Source organism: Antrostomus carolinensis, unplaced genomic scaffold (assembly GCF_000700745.2).
Source record: "Antrostomus carolinensis isolate BGI_N321 unplaced genomic scaffold, ASM70074v2 scaffold2153, whole genome shotgun sequence".
Taxonomy (NCBI): domain Eukaryota; kingdom Metazoa; phylum Chordata; class Aves; order Caprimulgiformes; family Caprimulgidae; genus Antrostomus; species Antrostomus carolinensis.
Window position 1 is genome coordinate 1 of NW_010302899.1, and position 17129 is coordinate 17129.

The 17129-nt window shown below is 36.6% G+C and overlaps 1 protein-coding gene across 1 annotated transcript; it reads left to right on the top strand.

The window, feature by feature from the left end:
• Positions 1 to 975: 975 nt before the first annotated feature.
• On the top strand, positions 976 to 15575 carry NDC80 (NDC80 kinetochore complex component). The gene is made up of 16 exons (XM_010163896.1): positions 976 to 1165; positions 1659 to 1745; positions 2458 to 2581; positions 2709 to 2881; positions 5145 to 5247; positions 6069 to 6158; positions 7211 to 7304; positions 8488 to 8594; positions 9551 to 9695; positions 9978 to 10183; positions 11234 to 11386; positions 11665 to 11754; positions 12585 to 12677; positions 14166 to 14296; positions 14810 to 14912; positions 15280 to 15575. The coding sequence occupies exons 1-16, from the start codon at positions 1065 to 1067 to the stop codon at positions 15424 to 15426; spliced, it is 1947 nt and encodes a 648-aa protein (XP_010162198.1). The 5' UTR covers positions 976 to 1064; the 3' UTR covers positions 15427 to 15575.
• Positions 15576 to 17129: the final 1554 nt, after the last annotated feature.

Below are 17129 nucleotides of genomic sequence, written 5' to 3' on the forward strand. Positions count from 1 at the left end.
TCGGTGCGGTTTAACGCGCTGCCCGTGCCAGGGGACGCAGCCGTGCCCAGTTCTGCCGCGCTTCTGCCTTCGTTCTGCTGGCGTGCTGACTCGAGCAAGCGCTGCTGTTAACCTGGTTGGTCGGTATGCGAGCGAAAACAATTTCCTCTGACTGCGGTGGAACACTGGTAAAGCAAAGGGAGAGTGCAGCTTATCCCTCAGGGACAATGAGGTCCCGGATAAGCTGCCCTATGCAGTGGGCCTAAGCTAAACTTTTGTCATGGTTTGTGGAAGTAGAGCTAGAATTGTGATTGTGAAACACAATTTATATTCATAATGTGTCTTGGGTGCGTTTATAATGAAGGTTTTTTGATTAGTTATAATTCAGTCATTTGATCCCACTCCACAATTAAAACAGATTCTCTGTGGAGGACAAAAGTTGGCATTTTTTGCAGAATTCACTCCATTTACCTCAAAATCTCACTTAATATCACTGTGGGGACAGTTCAGTACTTCCAGTTGGATTTATATTTTGTGTGTGTAGCGTGAAAATAGCCATACTATTATCTCAGAATAGGCTTTCCAGTTACTGTGCTGTGGTACTGTTAGATCATTGGCAAAATCAATAAGCAGACTCAGAATTAGTGGTAAGGAACAGATGGGTGGCTGGAGTTCTGGTAACAGTAGTCATGTTAGTGTGGCCTTCCTCCCAGCTGACGGGACTGACAAAACTTCTTGAGCCATTTTGCTTTTGGAACCTGTAAGTTAGAAATGACCAGATATAAATAAAGGCAAAATAGTAAGTTTGGAACAAGCACTGGCACTCTCATCAATAAGGTAGTTAATTTGAGAGGCTGTGGCTGGTGCTGTGTAGTTCTGGAGTCTTGATGTGGAACTTTTTTTTTTTTTTTTTTTTAGGAGAATCAGTATTTCTGGAAACTGTCTGTCACACTGCTCGGCCCAAAGTACAGTTCTACATGCTTATTCTGACCCTTTAGAAAGTCATTGTGTTGTTTAAAAAACGAAATACTCTTGAATCCTGGATTTTTCAAAACTGACAGATTGTGATTTACAGTTTAGTCACAATGAGACGAAGCTCGAGTATTGCCGGAAGCAGCGGTCGGCAATCTATGATGGCACTGAGAGTGCAGGACAACAACAAGATGGGTCTTCAAACGCCTCAGATGTAAGTGTTGTTCATCATCTTGCTAAGAATAGCTGTATAAAACTAACTCTAAAGAGATTTACTGTAGTGTGTTTGAGTGTGTAAGTAGCAACTGAAAAAAAAAACCCAAAACAAAACAAGGGAGCAGCAAAAATAAAATTCCCTGCAGCCAAGGATATTTGCACAAATGCTCCAGTTCTGCAGAAAACTCTCTTTAGGAGTATTTGTGTAGCCATGAGGCATTTCAAGTGGTTACACTTTTTCTTGCCCGTTTCTTAGGAGGTGGCTGTGTGTGTGTGTGAATAAAATGTATAATTATAAATCTTGCAGAAGCAGTTTTGATAATAGTCAAGTAATGCCTTTTTTAATTAAATAGTTAAAATCAGTTGACTTTTCTAAGATGCTACTGTGCTGAAGATGCTTAGGGGTTTCTGCATGTGTTTATAGTTTTCTTACATGAGCAAAAGATGAAATGGTAGAAATAGTCACTTGAATCCTTCTCCCTGTCCCTCAGGAAGGATAGAGGTACGTTTGGGAAGCTGAGCATGAGCAAACCTACACCTGGAACTTCGGAAAGGAAAGTCAGCTTTTTTGGGAAGAGGTATTAATAGCTTTAGATCTCTGTACTGTAAATTAAAACAATAGTGGTCCCACATAATTCTGTAATTTTTCTCTCCTGATAGATTTTTATCACAGGGAATAATGGATCTGAGGCCAGCAGACGTTCAGGTCTCCCTTCGTGACACTAACGCTGTGGAGTAGGAATTGCTTTGAGAGCTGTTCTTCAAATTAAATGCACTGCAGACCTTAAGAGGTCCTCAATACATATACTCTGCCTTGGTTTCTTCTCTCTAAGATGCAAATATTCTAAAATTCTATTATCTTTCAGCTTGCTTCATGGCTTTCTATGTTTTGATGTCTTGCAGGTATCTTCTTTCGTAGACCCCGCTGTTGCAGGGATCTATTCCTTTTAAGTATTCCTTAAATATTTTAGTTTTTCTTTTCAATCACCCACGTTATTTTGTTTCTTCATATTTGGGGTATTTTTCTGCTCTATCAAGCTTTCTTTCTTTCAATAAACTGAAGAAAATACTCATCTAGGATGCAGTAACCCCTCTGTTGTTTGTGTGCATCATGGCTTCCAGATTGATGTTGTTTTTGGAGTCATCCTAAATCAAGATAAACCTTTGGGCATCCCTTTGCATAACAAATGCAAAAGAAACATAAAAATAGCAATTGTAGTGACTTAAACATTAAGAGAGTTCTTCTTTATGCCTATTGTCACAGGAACTGTATTTATTTTTTGTTCTTAGAACTAGTGGGGCTGGAGGTTCACGCAACAGTCAGTATGGTGTGTTTGGTACAGAAAAGATCAAGGATCCCAGGCCACTTCATGAGAAGGCTTTCATCCAACAGTGTATCAAGCAGCTTTGTGAGGTAACTTAGTAACTTATTCTAAATGTGCATTATTACGCGTGAAAGATACTAATCAAAATATTTATTTTTCATAGTTTCACCTTTAGATTTTCTTTAGTGACTAATATGCCATGTTTCTTTTTCTCAGTTTCTTGTTGAGAATGGTTATGCCCATAATGTTTCCATGAAATCACTACAGTCTCCATCAGTTAAGGACTTTTTAAAAATCTTCACTTTTATCTATGGATTTCTCTGCCCTTCTTATGAACTGCCTGACTCAAAATTTGAAGAGGAAATTCCCAGAGTTTTTAAAGAGCTTGGGTAAGATAATTATTTTTAGATATGATACAGATAGTAGAAATTTAAAAGCTAAGAATTCTGCACGATAGCTGGGGAGAACGGGTAGGCTTCTTTATTCACATGGGACTCTGCAGCTACAATGCTGTGATTATTTTGTTTTACTTTCATTTAGCTCTAAGTTTACTTTTTTTTTACAGACTCTTCTGGTTCATTCTGTTAAAATCCAAGAACTAAAAAAAAAAAATTCAGAATGTAGGATCTAGTTCATTTAGTTAAAAATATTTTTCCTGTAATTTCTTTCATTCTGCTTTCAAAGTAGTGAGTGAAAATAACAAAAATGACCACTGAGGTGAAAAAAACACTAAGTAGCTGGGTGGCTTATTTCTAATCTTGTTCAGTGAGTGTTTGGAATCATTAATGCACCAACACTTTCCAAGAAAGAAAATCCTCTGCCTGTTGATAATGGTGAATTTTCAGTCTTATTAAAGAAAAACCTGAAGTGTATTTTACTTCTGTAGATTTGAGCCCATTGTGGTGTCAAAGTGCCAGGGCTCCTTAGATGTAGGTGTAAATCTGTTCTGTTCACTTCTCGATATTTTAATAAAATTTTGTTTTAACCTATAACATTTGAAACTGCTGACCTTGCTGAAATGTTGAAAAGGAAGTTGCTCTCAAGAGGCTTTACTCTGCTGCACCAGGAGTGTAATCCTGGATAAAAAGACTTATTTTGAGAAGCCACTCTAAGTTGTCTTTTGAGAGTTAGAAAATGGACTTAAATAATTAATTTTTTTAAACTCTCGGGCTGAGTGACTCATGAGCACCTATTTAGAACTGTCAGTTTATCAGTAGCTTCTTGTCCTATGTTCTTAAAATAACTTTGGGCAGCTATCAGTCTAAAGATGGAATCAAATCTGCCCTTCTGTGTTCCTTGATTTGTAGAAGATTTTGACAGAATGTCTGTAATTAGCAGCATAGCCTTTGTGTGTTCCGTAACTATAGGCAATATTAATACTTTGATATACAGCTATTCTGAAATTCTTTTCAGTAGTTGCATGGCACTAAGCTGAGTGTCAGCTGCTTTTTTGCTTTCAGAGTGCATTTGACCCAAGAAGCAAAAATCTTGCCTTCTAAGAACAGAACTCGTGTTATCAGTTTGTTTTCATATGTTAGGCAGTCCTTTAGACTTACACACCCAGTCTGGAAGTCTAAATATCATCCATTGGAATGTTAACTCCCTCCTTTGTGTTTGTTGCCTTTCCTTTGAGGTCTTTGTCTCATCATGAGTCACCTCATGCTCACAGGGCACCCACCTGCTCCTTTTTCCTTAGTACTGCAGTGTTCATCTCTCTTCCCATAGGAGCTTCAGAAGGAGAAAGACAGATCTGGCTGCTACCAAGACCAAGGCAACATACTAAGCTGAATGGGAAGGGGCTAAGGAGTGTGTGAAGGAATAATTCACACTTTTTGTATGAAGCCTTAATTGTTCCTGATCTTTGGATATGCAAAAAAAAAAAGTCCATTTCTTTGGTCATTTATTCAATAGCTAGCTGGTTGAGGGAGATGATTGTCCCACTCCGCACCACACTGGTGCAGCATCACCTCGAGTACTACGCTGCAGTTTTGGGCACCTCACTATAAGAAGGACATTGACATTAGAGTGTGTCCAGAGGAGGGCAACCAAGATGGTGAAAGGTGTCAAGGGCAAGACTTATAAGGAGCAGCTGAGGTCATTTGGTTTGTTCAGCTTGCAGAAGAAAAGGCTGAGGGGTGACCTCATCGCAGTCTACAACTTCCTCAAGGCAGGCAGTGGAGAGGGAGATGCTGATCTCTCTGGGAACCAGCGACAGGACATGAGGAAATGGAATGAAGCTGCATTAGGGGAAGTACAGGTTGGACATTAGGAAAAGGATCTTCACTGAGAGGGTGGTCGGTTACTGGAGTGGTCACAGCACCAAGCCTGTCAGAGTTCAAGGAGCATCTGCACAATGCTCTTAGTCATATGGTTTAGTTTTAGGTAGTCCTGTGAGGAGCAAGGAGTTTGACTCAATGATCCTTATGGGTCCTTTCCAACTTGAGCTATTCTATGAATCACAAAATGAGAAACCCGTGATAATTGTATAAAATAGCCCTATAAGAACTCAATGTATCTCCCTTGATGTGCAGTATAAGGTACAATCGAGTTTGTTCTTCCGTCTGTGCCTTGATCTACATGTAAAAATGTGCTGTTTTGTTTTCATCAGTGTTTGCCACAGCTATTAAAAATGTATTTTCTTTTGCCTTGTAGGTACCCCTTTCCTTTGTCAAAAAGCTCCATGTACACAGTGGGAGCACCACACACGTGGCCTCAGATCGTGACAGCTTTGGTTTGGTTAATTGATTGTGTCAAGGTAGCATTTGTCTTCTTTAAGCTAAATAGTTCCTCTTTTCAGGCTGGAATGTTAGTTTCAATACAGATCTCACATGCTTTCTAAAAATCTCTTTGATATTTATGTAAAGAAAAAGGTACGTGTTCTTACCTGCCAGCTGGGAGCTAGCCCTTAACCTTACTTTTAATAACTTTTAAACTGAGTTTTTAATGTTATGTTATTATAATTATTTTTTGTTTTTTACTGTGTGCACTGGAGCAATTTAGTGTATGAGAAAGGTGGGGGGGGAATGACAACTTATACATAAATAAAAATGTGAAAAGTTAAGGGGTATAATTATGTCTTCAGTGCAGATCTTCTTGTGACAACTGCTATCTTCTCCTAAATTTGAAATCTTAAGGATGGAATTTTCAACAGCAATTATTCAAGTGTCTTGTGATTGTTGTATAGAGTGGGGGGTTTTGTTTGGCTTTTTCTTTTTTTAATAGTGGTAACTGTTGCTGCTTCCTCAGATCCGAGCAGAATTTGGAATCTGTGACAGTTCACCACTGCTGAATTGGGCACACATGAAAATCTCATCCTTTATGCTGAAAAGACATGTTTGATTTAGCAAGGCAATTTGGCAGTGATGAATGTCCAGTTGATGCCTCTTCATCTGTGCTTGTAGTCAACTAAACACAGGCTCATTACCCTGATGTAATTGGTCACATACTGAAGCAGCACCCTGCTTGCTGAAATCCTGATCCAGTGTTAATCTGCTTCTTATCATGAACATGAAACTAATATGAAAACTGCTGGAGATCTTCACACTCGCTGTTTGTATGTACACCTGTGCCTTTCAGTTGTATGCTGCCATGAGGGAAAACGCACCGTCGTTTGATGATGGGCAGAGCTGGGGAGGAGAGACAGATGATGGAATTGTACATAATAAGGTACTGTAAAAAGTAAATTATTATCAGAGTTGTTCAACTGAATTTTGCCATATGCTGTAACACCACAATTTAAATATATGACACAACAATTTTAACTGTATTTATGTATTCTGTTCAGTTTTGTATTCACCGAGTTCTCTAGGAAGTATAGTAGCATTATATAAAAAGCCTGATCAACTGGTTTCCTGAGCAGGCATCATGGCCAGTCTGTTGATGAAGACTGGGTATTAAATTGAAATGCCTGATTCTCTGAGTTGCTACTGTTTCTGTTCTTCTTTGAATTCAGGCACTTAAAAATCCAGCAGTTCGCTTTCTTTCTAATTTATAATGGATTACTAGTACTGTTGAGATTTAACTCAGCGTTAACTCACAGCAGATGTTTGGAAAGGGTTGTATGATGCACCAGAACATTTAATTAGAAAATTGAAAAAAATCAAATTAAATCAGAATTTTGGACTAAGGTTACTAAACTGACAGTTGACAAGTAAAAATGCTTTTAGACTAAATATGCTCATGCCCTGATACATATGCATATATGTTGAAACAAAATTTACAATACTAGTGTAATTGTTTTTGAAAGATCTGTAATTTAATATCTCCAGTAAATTCTTTTTGGGTAACCTTTCTTTAATTCCAGATCAGTTCTCCGACATCTGCACATCTGAAGCATAGTGGTCATATTTACTGAAGAGGTCATAAACAGACCTACAGTTTCCATAAACTAGCCTGAGAGGATCATATGCTTCAAGATAATAAATTCTTAAATATTGTATCTACTATCCTTGTCAGGTATCCTAGAAAAATGTGTAAAGTATCTCCAGACCTTTCTTAATGTGAATTCTGGATGCCTCCTTCTTGCTGGATATAATCTGTTGACATGCTGTGTTTAAAGGGAGAGGGAAAAAAAGTTGATTTTTACAGAAGTGCAGTCAAACCAGTGAAAGATATTTTTTGGTGTCTGTTTAATTCCATTGGTTGAGTAGATTTAGACTATCTAGATATTTTATGGCCTTTTGAATCATTGAAATTAAAACTTTTGAAATTGTTTTAAGCTTTTCATGGACTACTGTGTGAAGTGCTATGAGCAATTCATGAAAGGGAGAGATTCTTTTGAAGAACTGGATGCAGAAGTGCAGTCAAAATTGAGTAAGTTTAATATTTTAATGTATTTAATCGTGTTACTGGTTTCTTTTCCGCTAGTGTCAGTTTTGCTCAGTTTACAAGTGAAAGTTACTTGAGGCAACAGAACCTGAAAATGCCAAGTACCTCTCAGTTACTTTGATTTAATTCTCTTCCTATTGTTACTAGTACAGACAGGTGGGTCATGCTGTGCTATCAGCTGTACCTGTGTAACTCTACTGTTTTCAATGGCTTTGTGACGGAAAAGCAGTATACAGTTCTTCAGATGCAGATTCCATTTATGGAGATTACTAGTTTCTGTCTGACAAAGTTAACAATTAAAAAAAGAAAAATATTACCAGCAAATGCATGTCTGATAAGTAAGAATGTTCATCTTCTAAAAGCTCTGAAAACAGTCTGCAAGAGTTCCAAACTCCGTTGTGAAGGTTCCCATGTATGATTCAGCATGCACTTGTGTTTGTCTTCAGGAAGATGGATGTCCTGGTTTTGCTAGGGTTGAGTTAATTTTCTTCTTAGAAAATGGTAGTTAAACTACCACAATGGAAAATTATTATTTTTTTTTTTTCATCACCTGCAGAAATACAAACAGAATATGAGAATAAGGAGAAAAAAAACAGTTATTGCTTTCTGTGTCCTCTTATGAAAAGCCAGACTAAGGATGCTTCTGTGGCAAGCTGGAGCCATCAGTTGGAAAGGAAACAAGCTGCCAGATTGTTACTAGATATTAGTAGGAAAAACTAATCATGCCATTCTTTAGCAAAGACTGAGGGAAGGGAAAAGATGTCTCAAGAGGCAGTGAAGTATGTGGATGAGAGAAGAGTATACAAATCAGACTACTTTGTGAAGCTGGAACAGACGAAACATATTTAACAAGCACTATCCTGTACTGTGGGCTGTATGACAGTTTGGAAACTCTGACCTCACAGGACTGGTTTTGAGCTCTTTTATGACATGAGGACTGAAAAACTCATTTCTTGTTTGTTTTGGGTTTTTTGCCTATTTGCTTTGTAATGAAATATTTTTTTTATTAATTTGTTGTTTGGGGGGGGGGACTGTTTTAGTTTAAAATAATTGTCCAGATAATGGGTATTTACTGTACTGAAGCTAAAGTACAGATATTCAGATTAGGTGATGATATTCAGTGAGATTAATTTGTAAACCCCACTCCTACCTCTTCCTCCCCCCCCAGAGGATTTATTTAATATAGATGAATTCCAGATAGAAGGTTTAGCAGCTGACAACAAAAGACTTCATGAAGAGATTGCAAGACTAGAAAAAGAAAAGGAAAGCGAGCCGGTTAGTACATTGTGTCTATGCTTGTTTAAATGGTGAAGTTGAATTGTCTATTATTGACCATTGTTGTCATTATTAAACAAAGATACTGATGATAAATTACAACAAATGGAAAATTGTTTTTAGTGCTCTGAGATTTTAAGTAGGCCAGGTTATTACTGACTTTATGCCACTAATAGTATAAGGCATTTACTGTGGAGTCTTCAGTCACTATTTGTTTGATATTGTGCAAGTATTTTCAGGTAATGAGATCTTGCATTGATGAAGTATTAATAAAATACTTGAACCACTTTTTTTTTTTTTTTTTGAACTTCAACATTTTCTTTTCCAAAAGTGTTGGTATGAGAACTTCTTAGGGGTTGAGAGCATGGGATTCAGTGTGTATTATTGTACTTAAGTTGTGACTTACCTGTAGTAAGAATTTTCCTAATGCAATGCCTAATGCAAATCAAAAATTAAAGTTAGGGGTTGAGAGCATGGGATTCAGTGGTAACAATATATTTGAAAGGATGGATTCAGCTTTTAGTACATCATGAGTTTAAAAATGGTTTAGTGGCTGTACAGCTGGCAAATTGAGACCTCTGCATACTGTGCAAAATGTGCTACTTGTATTCCCTGCTTTCCTTGCCTTCAGTTTACCCGCCCTTTGTGTATTATTGTACTTAAGTTGTGACTTGCCTGTAGTAAGAATTTTCCCAATGCAATGCCTAATGCAAATCAAAAATTAAATGCTGAAATGTAAGAATTAAGGTACAGACCATTTTTCAGCCTTTTCTGTTATTATTTTAAAGATACTTAGCTTGATTCAGCTGTCAGAGAGATAAAAATTGATTAAAGGTCTTTAATTTTATATTTACACTATTGAAGTTGAACTAAATTACTCTCTTGTCTTGTCTGGAAAGTAAGATCATTATTTTACATTAGCCTAATAGTGGTTATTCTTTCCATCCATTTACTAGGATCGTAGAGTATCGCTACGAAACCTGAAATCATCTCTTCAAGCAGATGTCCAGAAATACCAGGCTTATTTGGCTAATCTGGAATCTCATATAGCCATCCTTGATCAAAAAGCAGAAGGTGTTAATGAGGAAGTTGAGGCAGCTGGTAAGAAGACCTTGGTCACAAATGGAACAGTGAAGCTAGAAATAGTCTTAAAATAATTGTAATTCTCAGCTTCAGGATAGAGTGAGATACTTAGTCTATGATAATTCTACAAATAAACTCCAAAATGGATTGCTAATAAAGAGATTTTTTTTGTCTGATAGCTGTTTGTAGACTAGAGTAATGAACTACAGATATTATTTACTTATAAAAGTACAGAGACATTAGGTTTAACTATGTAGGTTGGTATTTTACATCCATTTCACAAATGTTTTGTGAACTTAGAAATGGAAGTAGAAGCAATGAAGCAGGAGAATGCCCGGCTCCAGCACATCTTTGATAACCAGAAGTACTCGGTTGCGGACATTGAGAGAATAAATCATGAGAGAAATGAGTTGCAGCAAACCATTAACAAGCTGACTAAGGAAGTGGAAGCAGAAGAACATCAGCTGTGGAATGAAGAGCTGAAATACGCTAGGAATAAAGAGGCGGTATGTGAAAACCCTACTACACTGAGAGGTGCCTGTCAGTTTTCTTCAGGCAAGCTTAAACTTGGGACTTGACTCCTAAATAATCTAACAATCTTTTTTTGCCCCTTTTCTGTTTGGAGCATAATGGAAATGTATTCTTTTCATTTTTTCCTGCATCTTAAGGGACACAGCTAGAATATGCACAATTGTCAGCTTTCATTGTTACAGCATCAAGAGGTTTGATAAGATTTCATAGCGAGGCAGTAATGCAAAACTAGTGCTTTGAATCAATATTTCTGCATGCATTAGGGCCAGACTGGTCCCTTATGTGGAAGTTCTAATACATTTTAAGGGCCAACTTAAATTCCCTCAAACAGAATGAAAATACGTAGTCCAGTAAGTGGTGGGATTTAAAACCTTCTGCTTTGCTAGATGGAGAATTAAAAAAAAAAATTAAGTTTGAAATGTTTTGCATTTGGCAGGGTTATGCTTTATCAAGTATTTAGTGTTAACTTAAATTCCTCATATTCTACAAGTATCAAGCACATAAAACTGGAAAAAATACTTAAGTTGCTTGGTGTTTTCATATAAATGGCACTTATTAATCAAAAAATAGAGCATTTAATAAGGTCTAGAGGTACGCTCAAGTTCAAATTTGTTATTAGGATGTGAGGCTATGCGATATTTCCTGTCAAAACCAATGACAGAACATGATGACTGATCATTGTTATTTGTATTTCCAAGCATGTTTTTCCTTCCCTACCAACTAATCCTCAAAAAGCTGAGGCAGGAAAAAATATGGTGAGTGAGTAGGGAAAAACACAGGAAAAACCATTCAGTCTCACCCATACACACTGTGAAACCTTGCAGAGCAAACTCTGAAAGAATCATAAGCACAATGCAAACTGCTGGACTGTCAATACATACAGCTCTTGCATACTGTGGCATGACTTGGAATCATGTTTGTACAAAGCAACTCAGAAATCTATTTGAAGTACTACATTAATACTTTTTGCAGAGCTTTTCACCTGTATTTCTTCTACAATTTTTGCCCTTTTCTCCTCTGAACAGATCGAAATGCAACTGGCAGAGTATCATAAACTGGCTCGAAAGCTGAAATTAATTCCAGTGAGTGCTGAGAATTCCAAAGGCCACGACTTTGAGATTAAGTTTAATCCTGAGGCAGGGCCAAATTGCCTAGTCAAATACAGAACTCAGATCAAGGTAAGTAGAGTCAACACTGAATGGTTTTGTTACCACTCACAAAAAAATGTGTTTCTTTGGAAATGTAACGGTGTCTCTTAACCTCTCCATGAAACTTCATTGAAAAGCTTGTGTGATGCATTGCCCTAACTACATTATAGTACAGGAAGGAAATGTGGTATGGGAGGGTACAGCAGCCCTAAATAAAAACAAGAGAGGGGAAAAAATGTACTGGGGTGTACATCTTAGTTCAAGCTAACAAACTGCATTAGCCAGATCTTTTTGTATGTGTATTACAGGCTCCCCTTATGGAGATCATAAACGAGACTGAGGAAGAAATTAGGAAAGCTACTCAACGGAAAATGACTTTGGAAGATACTTTGGAACAGGTATGTTGGTTAATGAAGATTAGGACTAAGATACCATAATGTATCTGCTGGTCTCATTTCACCTTTTGTGTTGGTAAAGTGTGGTGTAGTGGATTGTTTTTTGCTTGGGTTGGTTTTGTTGGGGCTTTTTGTTGGGTTTTTTTGGGGGGCGGGGGGAAGAACTGAGAAGATTGCTTTAACTACGATAGACCCTAAATGTTTTCGTGAGAATTAGGGTCTCCTTCTGTTGGTTGAAATAATGTGTATTCCCTGCACTGAAGATTATGCAGCTTACAAATATTTGACCAGAAACATTGGAAAGATTTATTTTAAAAAGTTTCCTGTTCCAGTCTGTTACGTGGCTTACCGTCACTGACAAGTTGTCATCAGGAAGATTTTTAGTAATATTGAGTTCAGGATGGATTGGAAGAATAATTTTATTTCCCCATTCTTCTTCCTCTACCTCAGTTTTTATTGCTGAGCATGACAGTACATGGTATGGAATATCCTTTTGGCCAGTTTTGGTCAGCTGTCCTGGCTATGCACCATCCCAACCTCTTGCCCATTCCTCCCCTAGTCACAACCCCTGAGGGGTTGTGGGAGGGAGAGAAACCATGAAGGCTGGGCAAGCTCTATTCAGCAATATCCAAAGCATTGGTGTGTTACCAACGTTGTTTTAGCCACTTATCCAAAACAAAGCACCATACAGGCTGCTGTGAAAAAAGTTAATGCCATCCCAGCCTGGCCTGGTTTAAGTATTTCTGGGCTACCACGTGTTGTTTGTGATGGCACGGATTTATATGTTGGAATTCTTTTTGAATTACATTTCCTTGGTCATGTTTTCATTCTAGGTGAATGTAATGGTAGCGGACAAGAAAAGCAGTGTGAAAATGCTGAAAGAAGAAGCTGAAAAGCTGGATGAGCTTTACCATCAGAAGCTTAAGGTAGAACTTCTTACAGGTTGATGACAGTTTATGCTTAATTATATCTTTACACTTAATCCTTTTGGACTTGCATTTTTGTTTGGTGGACCTCTGCCCTTGCTTCCTTCCATTCCTCTTGCAGGATTCTCTCATTCTTTTCAGAAATATTTGAGTGCTTCCTTAAGTGAGTCAGTTTTCACTTTTTCATAAGAGAATCTGACATCATACTTTGGTAGATCCTGTAAATCATAAGCTACTATATCCAGTAATAAAAGCAGCAGCAATCATCTCCTGACCTCAGGATATCTCAAAGCATGTGCTTGAAGGATATTTTAGAGTTAAGAGCCTCTGCCTTGTTTATTCAGTTTATATACAATAAATACACTTACAGGTTTTAGTAAACATGGTTAATCATATTAAAAACTAAGGAAAACATTATTTGACTAAAAGCACATTAAATGTTTTAATGATATAAAATTGTTGCTTTTTTGTTTTTCTTCACCAGCAGGGAAGTGGTCCCTAACCTTTTCTTCACTTCTAGTTTTGTAACAAAACGTAGCCCTCTCGGTTAACAATTGAGTGGCTGCTTCAGTACCTCCCAACATCATGGCTTTGGTGGGGCTGTGGTGCCCAGGAGAAAAATCCTTTTTGAACTAAGCTAGTGTTTAACATACCTGCTCTTTCAAATCCAAACTTCTGTGCTATAACCATGAAATGGGGGTTTTTTTCATTGCTAGTACCTGCTTAGATGGGCTGAAGGCAACTCACTTAGTTTATTGCTTTCAAAAACACCTGGAATTTAGCTTTTGATCTATGCTGTTGCATGTGCTTTTCTCTTAAGGTCAGCTCATAAAATACTCAATTGCAACTGGATGGTTATAATAAGACACAGTCATGTAATTCCTTGTGTAATTTTTAAAATGCTATCCATAAGACTTCAGTATTAAAATTATTTTTGAAGGATGATGCTTCAGTAATTTACCAAAGTTGCGTGTTTCGTTGATGGCAGAACTTAATTTGGCTTTGTGCGTTTAAGTGTGCTAAGTATAGTGTCAACAGTGTCACTGTCTTCGGAGAGATGGTTACTTACATTTTGTACTCATCTTCCAAATACAAAACGGAAAAGCAATTTTCTTACTCAAATGTGATTTTCTTTTTTAACCTAGAAACAGTTGTTCATGATGTTCCATTTCTAAGCTATTTAAAGTATGTAAATAACACATTTGGAGATGAACTTTGAAGGGAAAATAGCTGCAACACAGATCCTGAAATACGGTTAGAGAAATAAAGGGAAGGTTAGGTTGGTTTTGGGTGGAAGACAATACAGAAAACACATGAAACTTTAGGTTTGGGGGGATGTCCTTGGGTTTTTTTAGTTCTGAGTTTGGAGTTACTTGTATGAATTCTTAATTCAAGTATCAGGATGTAATCAAGTAATATAAAAGAGAAAAAAAAATCCCAATTATTCCTGAGTTATGCAATTTTTTTCTTCTTTCCTTATGTTTACAGGAGGCAGAAGAGGAGGAGCAAAAATGTGCAAATGAACTGGAATTGTTAGAGAAGCATAAACAACTACTTGAGAGTGGTGTCAATGAAGGTCTCAGTGAAGCCACAAATGAATTGCATGATCTTCAACGACAGTAAGGCCCATAGCTTCCAGTTGTTTGTGTAGTTTATTTTGGCATTTGACATTTTCTTGAATCCTAACATAAAATTCTTTGATGACGGGTATCCATCTCAGTATATTAATTCCACAAATTCACAATTGAAAGATGTTTCTCCTTAACACTTAATATTTTGTTAGAATATTTGTCTGCTGTACCAGAACTCCTGTTTTCCATTTAATTTTTTTTCATACATATGGTTGTGGTAAGGAAATTAGTTTGTTTGCAAACTTGCAACAATTACATTTTACAGCCTAAAGTCTGGAAAGACTATTCTGACTCTAAGCTACTTTGTTTCTTACCAGTTAGCACAATACGGTCCTTTTTCTTCTAAGTGAGTATCTAACACAAATCTAACTTGATTCAGGGTAATACTAATAGAAAAAAAAATGGCTAAACACAAAGATACATCAGATTTGATGAAGTTATTTTATATGTCAGGAATTTCATAATTATGGGCATGACTTTCTGAGTGTTTTTACTTTTTAGATACCAAGTTGTTATGCAAACAACAACAGAAGAGAGCAGGAAAGCTGGTGATAACTTGAATCGTCTTTTGGAAGTGATCGCTACTCATGTAGTATCTCTAGAGGTAAGCTAAAATTTTATATCCAGAACTAAATCTTTCTAGAGCTATTTTATAACTGCAGTTAAACACATCAAAATTAGAACTTACTCTTTCCAATAAATTATCAGTTATTTAGGGTTGCTGCACTGACTCTGTGGTTTCTGGTTAAATAAATTTGTTGACAAAACCTTTGGTATAAATAATCAGAATTGATCATTAAATTTCAGCAGTAACATCCTGTCAGGTTTAATCTGCTTCTGGTAGATGTCTTTCAGAGAAGTGTTTAACTGAAATCACTTAACCTGTGCAATGACTGCTTAAAATGTTTTAGCAGAACCAGTACAGTAGAGACCATGATACTTTTAATAAACTTTCTGTAACTCTTTTCTAGAAATATCTTGATGAACAGAATGTGAAAATTGACAGAGACTATGAAGAATTCATGTCGGAAGATCTACTGTCCATCTTGACCAGAATTCTAGACAGTTATAAAAAGAAGGCTGAAAAAGTCTGTAATTACCAGAAAGGTGAAGATTAAAATGTTGTGTTTCTGAAGCTCTGGTATGGTGCCTTCTAAATGGATAGGGGCTTCCTGTGTTTCTATTGAAACTGGTTTGAGTGTAACAAAGTGTTTCTGAACTTCCTTTGTTTTATTGACACAAATACATTAAACAATTAAACAATATGCATTTGCATTTTCTTAAAAAAGGCTTTGTTTGCACTTCCTACTTGCCATATATTATACATTATTACAAATGTCTGTGACAAGACAACTGTGGGATAACTTAATTTTGTTTTTTCTTTATAATCATGTAATTTGTGCTATTCTAGGAACATTAATAAGATAGGAGTACAGTTAACCTGTTAAAATAGCAACTCAGAGTGGACTTAAAAGATGTAACTGCAAGCGACAGCTCAATGCAGAGGGTACTGACAACTTGAAATACTGCTACTTAAATGACTAGTGGTTTTTGTAGACTTGTAAGATTGATAACTGAGAAAAGAGTTCTTCTTTCCCTTCTCAAGTATAGTTTGTGCATTTTGTAGTGTATGTATTTAGCACACATGCATGACAATGCACATCCTTCCCCAAGACTTTCTTTTAGCAGCAAGCCAAATGTAAATGTCTTCCAGTCTCCTGCTTGTTCAGTTGTCTATGAAACTGCCCAGAGACACCTCTTACATTAGTAAGATTTTTTTTTTTTTTTTAACAAAAACCTCTTTGAAAGATCAGTAGTAGTTATACAGTAGTCTTGTAAACACTCTAGTGAGAGAAAGGTAGTTTGAACACAAAGTTCTGTCTCTAACTAACTGTTCATAGTCCCAGATGAAACCTCACTGTACTTCTTGAATATGTGTACCCGAGAGAGTTCTAAGTAGGACAGCGTATGAGTTCTGGCAATATAGCTAATCAGTTGTAGATTTGGCTCATGTTGGATACATCAAAATGGTCTAAAATGAGTCTGCACTCTTCTTGTTAGACAAGCAGGACAGTCTATTTGACTTTTTCCTTCCTCAGTAAAGTAGCAGTAAAATTAGTGTATTGGGAGCTCCAGTCCAAATAAATTGAAGAAAATGTAACCCTATCTCTTGGTGTACTTCTTTGTTCAGTGCTATGTGGAAATAGTATCTTCTTATCTACTCTGTATATACCTTTGTGCTTAAAAAAAAATAAAATAAAATAAATCAACATTTGTCTTGGATAGTTTAGTTTATTATGATATCTCCTAATAAAAGTATCGCAGGATTTGAGTGTTTTTAAGAGTTTGGTGATAAATATCACTGATTCAAATATACAATGATTTAAAAAAACTTTGCAGTTTGTTCAAAAGTATTTATCACCTGATGGCTAAATTTTAAGTTGCTCCTTAATTCTCTAATTTTTAGAGACGGTATTTGAATGAAATACAGATCCCTAGGATATACAGCAAAACTTAAGCTGGACCATGTGAACACCAATTGTGAATAAAAACTGAATTGTCTTTTAATTCTAGGGTATTTTTGGTGAGCATATGTAAAACTCAGTTGTCTTTAACATGGTGTGTGAATCTTCTGGCTCTGGTATGAGTATTTTGTTTCAGATATTATGATAATGATTATTTAAGTTTCTAACTTCCTGTTCTTTTGTTGTACTCCAGAAGTTTAATTTGACAGCTATAAAAGTTTTCAGAGAGGTGGGTAGTATTTCTGCTTTCTTCTGTTGTCCTCTTTCATTTTACCTTTACAAACATACTTTTTTTT

Coding starts and splice junctions, on each gene's coding strand:
- NDC80 (XM_010163896.1), top strand. CDS start 1,065: ATGAGACGAAGCTCGAGTATTGCCGGAAGCAGCGGTCGGCAATCTATG. Junction 6,159..7,210: donor ATGGAATTGTACATAATAAG/GTACTGTAAAAA, acceptor AATTGTTTTAAG/CTTTTCATGGACTACTGTGT. Junction 7,305..8,487: donor AGAAGTGCAGTCAAAATTGA/GTAAGTTTAATA, acceptor CTCCCCCCCCAG/AGGATTTATTTAATATAGAT.